This window comes from Eulemur rufifrons, chromosome 9 (assembly GCF_041146395.1).
Source record: "Eulemur rufifrons isolate Redbay chromosome 9, OSU_ERuf_1, whole genome shotgun sequence".
In the NCBI taxonomy this organism is placed as follows: Eukaryota; Metazoa; Chordata; class Mammalia; order Primates; family Lemuridae; genus Eulemur; species Eulemur rufifrons.
Window position 1 is genome coordinate 38,337,487 of NC_090991.1, and position 15,053 is coordinate 38,352,539.

At 48.4% G+C, this 15,053-nt stretch overlaps 1 protein-coding gene across 2 annotated transcripts in view; it reads right to left on the minus strand.

The window, feature by feature from the left end:
• The window catches only part of ACLY (ATP citrate lyase), a 38,868-nt gene extending 33,450 nt beyond the window's left edge, over positions 1-5,418 (minus strand). The window contains exons 1-2 of one of the 2 annotated variants that reach the window (XM_069482537.1): positions 5,339-5,418; positions 473-654 (exon numbers count right to left, since the gene is read on the minus strand). In XM_069482537.1, the coding sequence (XP_069338638.1) occupies positions 473-631 (159 nt within the window). In that variant the 5' untranslated portion in view covers positions 632-654; positions 5,339-5,418. The remainder of the gene's footprint in view (positions 1-472; positions 655-5,338) is intronic. The other variant, XM_069482536.1, reaches the window with a different exon arrangement.
• Between the last annotated feature and the right edge of the window lie 9,635 nt (positions 5,419-15,053).

A 15,053-nucleotide genomic window follows, 5' to 3' on the forward strand; every position in this document is an offset into this window, starting at 1 on the left:
AGAAGCCTCCACTCCAAGCTGATTGCCTAGGGTTAGGGCCATTCTTCACAAAGCGAAAGGTCAACATTTCCTAATTGCCCTGACACACTCCTGACACGCTCCACTTAGGGGAGGGGAGGGCACACACCTGCTTTTTATTGAGCATCTACCAAGTGCCAGGCAGCACACCAAATGCTTTCCAGAGTGTTACCCCCATTTGACAGATGGGGAATCTAAACTCAAAGAGGTGAAATGGCTGGTCTCAGGCCACAGGGTTAACAAATAGCTGTGATTTGGACACCAGTTTGTCCAGTTCCAAGCCCATGCCAGAAGTGACCCAGCATGCAGGGCCCACAGGGAATGTAAAACCCTGCTCAGCCCCCTGCCCACTACCCACTGGTGTGATCGCGTGACCCCACCAGTATCGCCAAGGGCTTTCTCTTCCTCAGACCCTGGGCCTGAAAAAAGAGCCCAGGGTGGGGGCAGGGCTCACCTGGCTGAGGAGCCATGGGTGGTCCTGCAGAAGGCGGGCCCAGTCTGTGTCAGGGGTGACCCGAGCATACTTGAACCGATTCTGGATGGCTGAGGTGGTGCAGATGAACTTGTAAAGGAGTTCTTTGCCCGTCTGCTCTGAAATTGCCTTGGCCGACATGGCTGCAGAGGGACCTGCTCTACCTGTTGGGGAGAGAAGAGTTGGTCAGGAGGGAGCAGGACTGTGGAGGCGCTATCCTGCCCAGCAGGGCAGACCCACTCCCAACTGCCCCCAGACAATAAAACCAGATCTCAGCTTTTCTCAAGAGGGAGAAAAAGGGCTGCCCCAGAGCTTGAGGGGGAGGGATGGAAGGGAGAATTCAAACAGCACTTTCGCCAGCAGAGAAGGGAGATCCAGAGATAATGGGTGAGGGAAGATGGCGGAGGAAAACAAAGGTGATTTTTGCCCTGGGACTCCTGCCACAACCCTGCCCCTACTCCCTCCAGGCAAACTACCTTACTCCTGATCACATTCATCCTGGAGCAAAAGGCAGCTTGTCAGGAGACCAAGAACACCAGGGCTTTGACCCAAATCTGGTCCCACCTGAGGCGGGCACGCAGACACTGAAATGCACCCATAGGTTCTCTGACCTGTGTGGAGCACAGAGGAAACTGCAAAAGGCTGGCCTTACTCTCCCCATAGCTTTCATCTCCCCCATGCCCAGACTCACGCACCCCACACATCCCACCAGGCCAGGCCAGCAAGTTGACTTAGCCTCAAGTGGGAATCACGCCCCCAGACCCTGGTTAGGTGGGGAGGAGGGTGGGAGAGACACTAGCCTCCCAGAGCAGACACAGGGAGGGGAAACTGCGACCTTTAGTACATCCCACCCATCCCACTGAGTCATCCAGCTGCTAATTTAGAAAAAAATCCACAAAGCAAAACACACCCCTCTCTGGGGACCACCCTGTACTGGTCACTTCTAACTGAGCCAGAGCAAGAGGAGGCAGAAACCACCCTGAGTCACATGTACAAAGAAACTCATCACACATGAGCCCTGTGAGGTACACTGAGATTCATAACCGCATCTCTTAGGTGAGAAATAAAAGCTCAGAGGATTAGGATAACTTGCCCAGGCCAGGCATGGTGGCTTACACCTGTAATCCTAGCACTCTGGGAGGCCAACGCTAGAGGATTGCTTGAGGTCAGGAGTTTGAGCCCAGCCCGAGCAAGAGCAACACCCTGTATCTACTTAAAAAAAAAAAAAAAAAAAAAAGAAAATTAGTCAGGTGTGGTGGTGCACATTGTAGTCCCAGCTACTCGGGAGGCTCACTTGAACCCCTTGAACCCAGGAGTTTGAGGCTGGACTGCACTCCAGCCCAGATGATAGAGCAAGACTCTGTCTCAAAAGAAAAAAAAAAAAGATAACTTGCTCAAGAAACCTGACTTGTAATAAACAGAGTTAAGACTCAGGACTTGAACCTGGGTCCCCAGGAAAATCCACACCAGCCTGAGAAAGACCATTTCTCTAAGAATCGGGTCCACATGTCCCTTTCATTTCGAAGAGTCTATGATGAGAATTTCTTCACCTTTCCTTCCTTACCACCTTGTCCTGACACACCCATTTTCCCCATGAGTGTGTGAGCAGTCAGCTGGGGAGAGGAAAAGGGGAGGGGGAGACAGGAAAAGAAACCAAGTCATTCAGGCTAAGAGCTTGGCCAGATCAGGAAAGGTCACTCCTGTCTCTCCCATAAATGCCCAGAAGCAAAGCTGTTGAATTTGCTGGGGGAGGAAAAAAATTTAAATGTAAATAAAGGAAGGTAAAGTTAGGAGCTGGCTGGTTTACACAGACAGGAGGGCTGGTCTCCACTCGCAGCTCAGGGAAAGCCAATGTTCCAGGGGCCACTTTGCACCCCCCTGCCAACTGGCCAGGCTGGTGGGGCTTCAGGTTCTAATCCTGGGCTTGGCTGCTCCTTCAGCCTCCCAGCTAGTCTCCAGCTCAGCACAATGGGCATATTCAGCCTGGTGTCTGGTCCAAAGTCTGGTAGCTGGGAAGGGGCTCAGAAGAGATGTTCCCTTTTCTGGCCTTCCCCTGGGATGACTTGTGACTCCTTCTCAGTATGAGTTTCCAAAGGAGACACCTCAACCAGCCCCACTGCCCTACAGTCCTCCACCTCCCACCCACTCCCACTCCACTTCCCAACCTTCTAGACTCAGACCAGAAAAACTGGTCCTGAGATCAAATGGGTACACCCCCGTCCCACTCCCAAACACAGTGGAACCCAGGGCAGAGTGAGCAGAGAGAGCCAGGGGCAGCAGCTGACCACCCCCGGCAGTTCGGACACCTTCAGCAAGAGCAATCACAAATTCCAGGAGAAAGGAAGCCCCTTGGCTAAGCCTCTCTAGAAGAAAGAAGTCTGATACTCCCAGTACAACAGTCTCCTGAACCTGGCACCTCCGAAAACAGACACAAGACCCAACTTCAGAAAGGACAAGAAAGAGAAAAGTGACCTTCTGCAGCTAAAGAAAATCACAATTTTCTTGAGCCCATCTCCATAAGGTCTTTGGAAGGCGGATGATACAGGATAGAAAACAAGATTTGCCAATTTACCAAAGCAAGAGATTTGCCACCCAAGCACTTTGGCTTAGGGGAGGTCGAGACAAATAATTTATACAATAGAATAAAAAGGCAGAGAGAGTCTGGTCCCTGCGTATTCACCAATGCAGGATGAGAAGGCAACTGGCTCACAAACACAGACAGTGGACTCAGTGGCGATAAATCACAACTTTAATTGTTCAGTCTTGAAGCCTCCTAAGGAGACTCTCTTATTCTTTTTGAGGTCTCATACTCTTGAGACTCTGAAGTAAAGCCCAGAAAAATGTGCACATATCCAATTGTGCCTGTCATTTCGAGGTGATCACCTGTGACTATGATCTGATGGCCCACAGATGGAAACATTTGCTCTAGTGACAACGGGACTTAAAGTATATACCAATATGCACTGCACTCTAGCCTGACCAACAGAGCAAGACCCTGCCTCTAAATAGATAGATAAATAAATAATTTTTTTTTTTTTTTTGAGACAGAGTCTCACTCTGTTGCCCAGGCTAGAGTGAGTGCCGTGGCGTCAGCCTAGCTCACAGCAACCTCAAACTCCTGAGCTCAAGGGATCCTCCTGTCTCAGCCTCCCAAGTAGCTGGGACTACAGGCATGCACCACCATGCCCAGCTTATTTTTTCTATATATACTTTTAGCTGTCCATATAATTTCTTTCTATTTTTAGTAGAGATGGGGTCTCGCTCTTGCTCAGGCTGGGATAAATAAATAATTAAAAAATAAATAAAGTATATACCAATCTTGGCTTGGGCGCCCCCCCCCCCCACCAAAGTCTTAGGCTGCCTCACCAGTAGCTGAATGTGCTACCAAACTGGTGATATACAGTTAGGCAGACCTTGGACTCCAGGAACTGTTACCCGGTAACAGGTAAATTTATAAGCTATTTGGAGGAAATCACACCAAGGAACCTAAACACACACACACTCTCTAAGGGCTGAATGGGGTCTTTTCTGCAGACTGAGTGACCCAGGATTGAGTTCAGCCACTGAGAGAAACAGCAGCCCACAGGGAAGGCTGAATGAAAGGAGCCTGTTCCCCAGGATGTACCCCTGGAACACAGCCAGTGGAAAGGAATCTCTGGGATGCTACTTAGGGTCTGTCTCTGGGAAGGACAAAAAGCACTCATTTTAAGATTAGTATCTGCAGGACTGGGATTTGAGAGGACAATCCCTGGCTTAAATAAGAGAGGGAGAATTCTGTGAGTGCCACCTACTGCAGTAAGAATAGTGTCAGAATGGGGATGGAGACACCAGCTGCCTAGAGTCTGAGGGTTCTTGCCACTACCACCCCCTAAGCTGTTTAGAGTTTTTGAAGAGGTGAAAATTACCCCTCTAGGCAGCTGGGGTCTACCAGCTGTCCTCCACCCAAAATTTAAGAAATTCAAGGAGCTGAGCCGGCAAAGTTAAACGGTAGAGGGGAGGAGTAGGCTAGCAGATCCCCTAATGGTATAACTCTTCAGTATTGCATGGTATCTGCCAAGGTTGGAGAGGGCAGCAGGCGCTGGGCCTGGCCCTGTGCCAGGCTCGACAGGAGGGCGGCGGCAGCATCCTCCAGCCCCCTGAAAATCTTGCCTCGGTCAGGCTCAGCGTCAGCTCAGGGGTGGGGTGGGGAGGGAGATGGGCACCCTGGCCATCTGTCGCTTAGGGGCTGGGCCCGACAGCACCTCCAGAGCGGGGAGGGTCTTCCCTGCGCCACCGCTCAGGGCCAAGTCCTCCCGCGGCAAGCAAGGCCTCGGGCACCCTGGGGCAGCCTGGCCCCGCGTGGCCCGCCCCGGCGGCGCGCCCAGCTCGCTCCCTCCACTTCGGCGTGCAACTCAATGGATTCTCCACAGAACTAAGAGGAAGGGCCTGAACCTGGCTTTGAGGGATCAGAGTGGGGCCAGTCGCCACTGCCGTCTTTACTTCCCGTCCTGGTATGGGGGGGGGGGGGGCGAAAAAGCCCGAGGAGGCTCGACAGCTGTCCCCGGGTGGGGGAGAGGGGCGCCAGGATGGGGCAAATGCAATTTGGCGAAGAGAAGGAGGGCGGCAAGCCCTGTGCAAACTCCCAAGAACTGGAATGTGGGAGGCTGGGGTGGGGGGGTCGACACGCGGCCATCGGCCGGGGTCCCCGGCGAAGGCTAACCTAAAGCTAAGACCCCCAAAACTTCCAAGCAGGTGCAGGGAGGGTGCGCGAGCACCAGCCAGCGCCGGCGGTTCCGGGTTGGGGGAGGGATGCAGGAAGCTCCCAGGGCGAGCTGGGGTCCCGTCTGCAAAAACAGCCACAGCACTCACCTCTTTGAGAAAGTCTGTGCGCGCCACTCCCTCCGTAGGTCCGACTCACCCCACTACCCGGAGCGCTCCAGCCGCCGGCAGCCGCCCGGGATCCGGCTTTTGTTCCGGCCCAGACGGCCTTCTCCCCGCCCCCATCGGCTCACGGCGAGAGCGGCCCCGCCATTGGTCACACACGTTCCCTAGCCTGAGCGCCAGGGCTCCTCCCAATTCGCTGCCGGCGTGGGCCCGCCCCCGGGGGCGGGCCCGAGGCTGCTGGAACTTGTAGTCCCGCCGGCCCGTTCACCGCAGACGGCCTTCGGGCGCCGCCTCTAGGGGGCCGGCAAAGCCGGGCGGGGCTTCGGGTGGGGAGATGGGCCGGGCTAAGCTGGGAGGAGAGCGTACGGTGCTGGGGGCCGTGGCCTGATCGCTTTCGGGGCTGGGCCGACTGCCACTCTGGCAGGCGAGCTTCGGGAGGGAGAGGGGGTTGTTAGCTCAACTGGCTGCAGCGCAGCTTTGGGACTTGGAGTCCCCTTCTTTCCTCCCTTGAGAGAAACTGATGTCCCCATCCCGGCCGTTAGTAATCTGCCACTCCAAACCCGGTTGTTTAGTCCCTCTTGTTAAGCAGCCGTGGCAGCCTGCTTTCCCTTACGCACATGGCGCCTCTCCCCTCCCTCCACCCTCCCCGTTGAGCTGGCGGGGCGAGGTTGACAGCCCAGGTTAACGCATCCTACTTCCCCATATGGGATAGGGCGGGGGACGTCATTCCGTCCCACTCACCTGCTCGCCTCAGCGCGGATCAGAGCGGAGCTGAGAATTCAATGGGAGCTTCTAACACACAGGGCTGGGGCCGTTTCAGCCAGTCTGTTGCTCCCGTGTAACCAACGTCTTAGACACTAGAATGAACGAACTGCCCCCTCCCCTTTGCCATTACCTGTGAGACAGACCGTATTTTCCAAACCAAAAGTGGGACACCCAGTCTGACAAGTGCTGGCGAACTTGTGGGGCAGAATATGTGAAATCAGACAGTCCTGGAAATCAAGACATATATTTACTACTCTGACATTCTGAAGCCTCCGTACCTGCACCCCAATCCTGTAGGTCTCTCTGGTGCTGCTCCCTGAAGCTAACAGCTGTCTAGCTCCAAAAAGAAGACCAGAATCATCCATTGACCAGCACAGGTGAAGAGGTCAGCCCAGAATGCAGGGAATCAGCAGGCCTATGCCTCTGCCAAGCACTTAGGGTCATACTCACACTGCAACAATGTTGCGACACTTGTGGACAAAAACTTCCCTAAGCCCCTCTCCCTCAATGCTGTTGCCAGGAGTCCGTAGCTGAACTTGCTATCCACGCCCTGAACCAAGTGTTCCCAGATGATGTCACTTTCTGGTCCCTTACCATACATTCATCTTTTTAAAATAGCAGCTCCCCACCTCCTCTCTCCTCTTGGTCCTGAAATAAGGGAGAGGCCCTAGAGAATCTTCTACCCCTTCATGAGTTGAGCTCCATCTCTCCCAAGAACCTCCCCAGATAGCACAAATATCAGTGTAGGCCGGGCGCGGTGGCTCACGCCTGTAATCCTAGCACTCTGGGAGGCCGAGGTGGGCGGATCGTTTGAGCTCAGGAGTTCGAGACCAGCCTGAGCAAGAGCGAGACCCCATCTCTACTAAAAATAGAAAGAAATTATGTAGACAGCTAAATATATATATAGAAAAAATTAGCCGGGCATGGTGGTGCATGCCTGTAGTCCTAGCTACTTGGGAGGCTGAGGCAGGAGGATCGCTTGAGCCCAGGAGTTTGAGGTTGCTGTGAGCTAGGCTGATGCCACGGCACTCACACTAGCCTGGGCAACAGAGTGAGACTCTGTCTCAAAAAAAAAAAAAAAATCAGTGTAGAGTGCCCTCTCTCTAGGTAAAGAAAATACCTCCTATGAAGGTACTTCATTTCTGGCCTTGGGGAACAGCAACTCAGGGTCTTCATGGGCTAGGCCAAAGATTATAGTCAGGAGGAATTACCTGGCCACAGCAATTAACCTCCTGCCTCAGCCTCCGGAGTGGCTGGGACTACAGGTGCCTGCCACCATACCTCAGCCTCCCAAAATGCTAGGATTACAGACGTGAGCCACCGCGCCCTGGGAACAAACACTTTGTATGTCAATTTGGTAATATCAATAAAAATTGTTGGCCAGGCATGGTGGCTCACGCCTGTAATCCTAGCACTCTGGGAGGCTGAGGCGGGTGGATCGCTCGAAGTCAGGAGATCGAGACCAGCCCGAGCAAGAGTGACACCTCGTCTCTACTAAAAATAGAAAGAAATTATCTGGCCAACTAAAATATATATATAGAAAAAATTAGCCGGGTATGGTGGCACATGCCTGTAGTCCCAGCTACTCAGGAGGCTGAGGCAGTAGGATCGCTTGAGCCCAGAAGTTTGAGGTTGCTGTGAGCTAGGCTGACACCACGGCACTCACTCTAGCCCGGGCAACAGAGTGAGACTCTGTCTCAAAAAAAAAAAAAAAAAAATTGTAAACACACTTGTCCTTTGCTCCAGCGGTTCCATTTCTATCATTTTATCCTTTGGATGTATTTGCATGTGTGCATGAAAATTAGCATTTTGTCTGTTTTCTTCATTGCTGTATTTCCAGCAGTTTAAATAGGGACTGGTACATAGTAAATGCTCAGTAAATACTTGCTGAATGATTAAGTCCTCCATTTAGGTGTTGCTAGGACCAAGTTTTACTATTCCTAGGCAAGACAAGAAAACAACTGTCCAGGGAGGGAGGGGGGAGAGGTGATGGCCAGAGGGTCCATGAGCCAACCACTGACGTTTTCCAGTTCTCTCCGTGGTCCCAGTCCAGGCCTCTGTCCAACCCCCAGCCTCCCCAGGAAAGACTCTCCCCATCCTGCCCCCACAGAGATTCATCTGCCCCGGATAAATCAATCTGGGCCCCATTTTTTTCATCTTTCTGTTCTGCCTTAAGAGGTCTAAACCCTTTTGATGTTCCCATTTGAGTCACCTACCTCCTCTTCTAATCTGGGCTACGAGACAGGTCCATGTCACTGGATACGGAGGGTGATAGGCATCATCTCCATGCCCAGGCTGTGGGCATTCTACCTCAGTTCCAGAAACCTGAGACTGGCTAGTGACTCCCTTCTAGATTTGAATCCATTTTAGCTAATATGTATTGAGTATCTACTATACAAAAGGCATCCTCCTCACAGCGACTGCTTGAGCTAAGTGTTATCATCATTTGCAGATGATCAACCGGCTGTCATATTGATGCTCTGACTCCAAGTCCCTGGCCCTGGCCCCTACCAGCTGCTGCAGGTAAGGTGGGTAAGAAGATTCCATCCAGTGGGTCTCCCTTATTTGACTGCAGGCAACCAAAGGCCCAGGAGTATGCTTTATTCATTTCGGCATCCCCAGTACCTAGCATGGGGATTCGGCACATATTAAACACTCACTGTATGCATGACGAATAAATGCTAGAATATTCATGAAATATACATAGAATATTTCATTCGTGAATGAAAGAAAGCAATTGTAGGGGAAGGGTAGGGAGAGGAGAGAGAAGATGCAGCCAGGAGGAGGGTCCACCTGAGTGTCCAGTTCTAAACCCCCTTCTCTGCTTGCAACATCCCAAAATGGGTGCTTTCAGCAGAGCCCCATCAGGACCCATCCTGTGGGGAACCAGGTGGTCTTCACCCCCTGCACCTGTCGCTTTTGCCCAGTACTGACCAGCCTCCCATTAGAGACAAGGGCCTATGTGTCCTGGGGAGGCTCCCCAGGGAGGTGCAGGCAGAGCCCCTCCTTCTAATGTGACAGAGGCTGCCTGCCCCCAGCGAAGCTGGAGGGACGGCCAGTTCAGCTCCCTGGGCAGCAGCTATCCCTCTGGGTGGCAGCATCTGGGCTCAAGGAATAAAATTTGTCCAGGCAGCCCTCCTGGCTCCAGACTGGCCCTTTCCCAGAGTCACCATCCCCCACTCCATTCTCACCTTCTCTCAAAGGCTGCCACTGCCTCCTCTCCGCCAGGTACATTCCTGTAAAATTCCCTCCTTTTTCTGGAAGAATCTGTGCAGCCCTCCCCACATACACAAATACACTTACCCCTGACCTTTCCATATGACATGTTTAACCTTGTCTCTGAATGAATTTATTATTTTTGCCTCTTGTCTCTCTTTGCCATGCTCTGTGTTTGGGAATTCTCTTAAGCCTGGGCAGAAGCAGAGATCATGGTGTACAAATAAGAGTTGCCAGCCTCTGTTAAGGCCCCAGTCTCTACCCAACAGCAGTCTTAAGAGTTTAGGACTGTGCCTCACCCTAATGTTGGGAGTCCTCATCCCAAGCAAGGTCATCTCCTCACTCCCTCATAGGTTAGGTGCTCCCTGAAGGTTGCTCAGCCCCAAGTGCTGCGGATTCAGGGCTTCTTGATCACATATTCACAGAACATCAGAACCAAAAGAGATCTCAGAAATCTAACCCTCCAATCCTCTTATTTCACAAAGGGCACAGGGGAAACTGAGGCCAAAAGAAGTGACCTTACTACAAATGGGAGGGTAGATGGATGCAACCACTTTGGAAACCATTTGGGATTATCTAGTAAAATGGAAGAGTCACATACACTGAGACCCTGAGGTTGCACTCCTAGGTATATAACCCAGAGAACCTCCCACACACACATACCAGGAGACACATTTGAGTTTGTCCTAACAGAACTGTTTGATGTGATCAAAAACTGGACGTCCTTCAACAACTCAATGGACAGATGGGTTGTGGTATATTCATACAACAGCAAACTTGACTGCAGGGGAAAATGAATGAACTGCAGTTACATGCAACAACATGGATGAATCTCAAAAAACATAATGTTGAGCACAAGAAAGTGGGACATAAGAGAATAAATATAGTATGACTCAAACAAATACAGTGTAGGCCGGGCGCGGTGGCTCACGCCTGTAATCCTAGCACTCTGGGAGGCCGAGGCGGGTGGATCGCTCGAGGTCAGGAGTTCGAGACCAGCCTGAGCAAGAGTGAGACCCTCGTCTCTACTAAAAATAGAAAGAAATTATATGGACAACTAAAAATCTATATACAAAAAATTAGCCGGGCATGGTGGCACATGCCTGTAGTCCCAGCTACTCGGGAGGCTGAGGCGGTAGGATCGCTTGAGCCCAGGAGTTTGAGGTTGCTGTGAGCTAGACTGACGCCACGGCACTCACTCTAGCCCGGGCAACAGAGTGAGACTCTGTCTCAAAAAAAAAAAAAAAAAAAAAAAATACAGTGTAGAGTTAAACAGGCCAAACTAAATTGTATTATTTGGAATGGGTACATGGGTGGGGGGACAGTACAAAGAAAAGCAAGGAAATGATTATCACAAAAGACCAGACAGTGGTTCTTCCATTCAACACCTATTAACTGTGTACCCTCAACGCGCCAGGTATTATTCTGGGGACTGGAGAAATAACAGTGAATAAAAAAAGCAAAGATGCTCACCCTTGTGTAGTTTACATTTTGTCTGGGGAAACAGGCAACAAACAATCCATAAAATAAATAAAGAAGTTATATAGTGTATCAGAAAGTGGTGCTATGAAACAGAACAAAACAGAACAGAACAGAGTGAGGGGATCAGGAATTCCTGAATGGTAGGTGGAGGACTAAGAGTTTGCAGTATCTAAGAGGGTGGTCAGGGTTAGCCTCCTTGCAAAGGAGCAATTTGAGCAAATACGTGGAAGAAGGGAGAGGTCGGGTAAGTGGCTGAGGGGAGTATTCCAGGCAGAGGGAACCGTCAGAGCAAAGGCCCTGAGGAAGGAGCACGTCTAGTGGGTTCTAGTTCAAGGAGCAGTAAGGACGCCTGGAGCCTGGAGCACAGGGATGAGGGGGCGAGCAGCTTCCACGCTGAGTGAAATGGAGAACCATGGCAGGGTTTTGAACAGAGGAGTGACATGCTCTGCCTTGAATTTTTAAAAGGAATCTTATCACTACTGTGTTGAGAACGAAGGGGGCAAGGGCAGACCAAGGAGACACAGTTAGAGGGATATTGCAGTAATCCAGGAGAGAGGTGGTTCAGCCTGGGCCTCGCACCAGGGTGCTAACAGGTGCTAACAGGTAACCTGCGGAGGGAACTGTCATTGCAGGGGCAGGGGGGGACCTTGCAGGGAGCCCCCTTCTGGCAATATCTTTCTTGATTTACCTGTGTGATAATCACATGCGTATTCACTTTATAATTATTTATTAAACTGCACATGTATGTTTCATATATGTCTCTGTATCTATGTTCTATTTCACAATAAAAGAAAAAATAAAGAGGTAACATGAGGAGTCCAGCTATAAATGGCAAAGACAGGCTGGAATCCAATTCCAGTGCTCTTTACCCTGCTAATCCAACCCAAGGTATGGGTCCCAGCCCGGCTCACCTATACCCTGCTGCTGTGGACTGGGACCCCCTCTCAGCCTCAGTGTTTCTTCTGTGAAACCAGGAAAATACTGCCTGGCTTTCTCCCTCCCTGGGGTGTCAGGAAGATCAAAAAGTGCTTTAGAAACTGCCCAAAACTACACATTATGATTGCCATTTTCTTGTGTTTTAAAAAACATTTTACAGAAATGTATCTAATGTACAATAAACTGCACATATTTAAAGTGTACAGTTTGACGAGTTTGAAGGTAATGAACATATCCTTCACTCTTAAGAGTTTCCTTATACTCCTTGTAATCTATCCCTCCCTTTCCCACCGCCATGTTCCCAGAGAAACAGCCACTGTTTTACTTTCAGGCAATATACATTAGTTTGCATTTTCTAGAATTTAATATCAATGGAATCAAATAGTCTTTTTTGTCTGGCTTCTTTCACTCAGCATAATTATTTTGAGATTTAGTCATATTATGTATTCATCAATAATTCATTCTTTTTTATTGCTGAGTAGTATTCCATCATATGGATAAACGACAATTTGTTTATCCACTCATCTATTGGTGGATATGTTTACAGTTTGGGGCTATTACAAATAAAGCTGTTATGAATGTTCATGTACAAGTCTTTTTGTGGACATATGCTTTGATTTCTCTTGGGTACACTCCCAGGAGTGGAATGGCTGGGTCATATGATAAGTGCATGTTGAACTTTCTTTTTTCTTTTAACTTTTTAAGAGGCTGCCAAAGTGGTTATATCATTTTACATTCCCAACCAGCAGTATATGAGAGTTGCAGTTGCTTAACTGCTTGGCAAACACCTAGTGAAGTCAAGGTCAGTCTTTTTAATTTTAACCATTCTGATGGATATATAGTGGTATCTTTTTGTGGCTTTTAATTTGTATTTGACTAATGATGTTAAGGAATGTTATCATGTGCTAATTGGCCATCCCTATATCTTCTTTGTTCAAGTAATTGCTCAAATCTTTGGTTATTTTTTATTTGGGTTATTTCTCTTCTTAAAAAGTTGAGCGAGGCTGATGCCATGGCACTCTAGCCAGGGCAACAGAGCGAGACTCTGTCTCAAAAAATAAAAAAAAATAAAAATAATAAAAAAAAGAGTTGAAAGATCTCATTGTGTACTTTTTTTCTTTTTTTTTCTTTTTTAAAAAAATTTGTTTTGGTAGTCGGAGATCCTATCTATCTGTCTGTTAGGTAGACAGGATCTCCAGCCTCGTTGTGTATTTTAGATACAAGTTCTTTATCAGATGTATGTTTTGCAAATATTCTATTCCAGTCTGTGGCTTGCCTTTTAATTTTATACTTAACAGTGTCTTTTGAAGATCAAAGGATTTCAATCTTATGAAGTCAAATTTATTTTTTTCTTTTTCATGCTTTTTGTGCCCTATTATATCTGTGTTTTTTTTTCCTTTTAGTTGTATCACTTTACCCCTTACATGTAAGTATTTCTAGTTAATTTTTGTATATGGGGTAGGGTAAGGGTCAAGGTTTTTTGTCTGAGACAGCCTCTCACTCTGTTTCCCAGGCTAGAATGTAGTGGTGTCATCTAGCTCACAGTAACCTCAAACTCCTGGGCTCAGGAGACTCTTCTGCCTCAGTTCCTGATTAGCTAGGACTGCCGGTGGGTGCCACCACATCTGGCTAAACTTTTAATATTTTGGTAAAGACAAGGGTCTCACTATGTTGCTCAGGCTGGTCTTAAACTATTGGCCTCAAGCAATCCTCCTGCCTCAGCCTCCCAAAGTGCTAGAATTACAAGTGTGAGCTACTGTGCTTGGCCTGTTTGTTTAGTTTTTTTTTTGTTTGTTTGTTTGTTTTTTGTTTTTTTTTTTTACATTTGGCTAGTCAATTGTTCCAGCACCACTTGTGAAAAAAATTATCCTTTCCCCATTGAATTTCCTTGGCAGTTTCATTGAACATTGAGCATCAATTGATCATATATGTGCAGATCTATTTTGACTCTCTATTCTGTTCCATTAATCCATATATCTATCTTTATGCTAATACCATTACTACAGTTTTAAAATAAGTCTTGAAATCACAGAGTGTAAGTTCTCCTTTTGTTCTTTTTCAAAATTCTTTTGGCTATTCTAGTTTTTTTCAAATTATTTTGTTAATTGCTAAAAAAAAATCTGCTGGGATTTTGATTGGGATTGCATTGAATCTACAGATCTCTTTTCCGAATTAACTCCTGGTTGCTTCAGCAGTGGTCCTCAACTCGCTTGTGAGCCCACCTTAATAACCTAGAACAGGACTGGTATCACTCCAGTGTACTGGGTTGCTGCTGCTCCTTAAACACCCTGTGAACTTATACACCTCCAGCCTTTGCTCATTTCCTTCCCTACTTAGGTCTCCTGGGCACCATCCTGCTTGCCCTCAGCTCAAATCTTGTTCCTCTGTGAAGCTCTCTCTAACCCATCCCAGACCCAGACTGAATCATTCACTTGTTTGGGCCTCACACCACCCGTCCTCACCTCCCTCACAGGCACACACAACTCTGAATTACTACTTAATACCGCTTTAAGTAGTCATTACTTGTTCATTCATCTTTCTCCCAGATTTGACAGAACTGTTCCAGGCAAGGACTATATTATTTATTATCATTTCATTTTTTTAGAGATAGAGGTCTCACTGTTGCCCAGGCTGGAGTGCAGTGGCACAATCATAGCTCACTGTAACCTCAAACTTCTGGGCTCGAGGGATCCTGGCACCTCAACCTCCAGAGTAGCTAGGACTACAGGCTCCTGTCACCAGGCCTGGCTAATTTTTATTTTTTGTAGTGATGAGGTCTCGCTATGTTGCCCTTGCTGGTCTTGAAATCCTGGCCTCAAGGGATCCGCCTGCCTCAGCCTCCCCAAGTGCTGGGAATAACAGGTGTGCCACGGTGCCTGGTCTGGGACAATATTATTTTTTACTTTATTATTAAAGGCATCTTTTTTTGAATTAAACTTTTTGAGATAATATAGATTCACATGCAGTTCTAAGAAATACAATACAGATCCCACTGTACCCTTTACCCAGTTTCCCTCAATAGTAATTTCTTGAAAAGCTTTAGTACAATAACATAACCAGAAAATCGACACTGATACAATCCACTGATATTTGTCGGATTTCCCAGTTTTACATGTATGTAACTTGTGTATATATGTGTGCATGTGTGTAGTTAAGGGCATCGTTTTACTACTTAAACAATGACTTATTTTGGTCCAACTATATTCCAGAGAGCTGAATGCTAGAAATATAAGACAAGGTCTGTTTTGAAAGTAACATAGTAAAGGCAGTTATTCGAGCTACTCAGGGTGTTGTGGGAGCC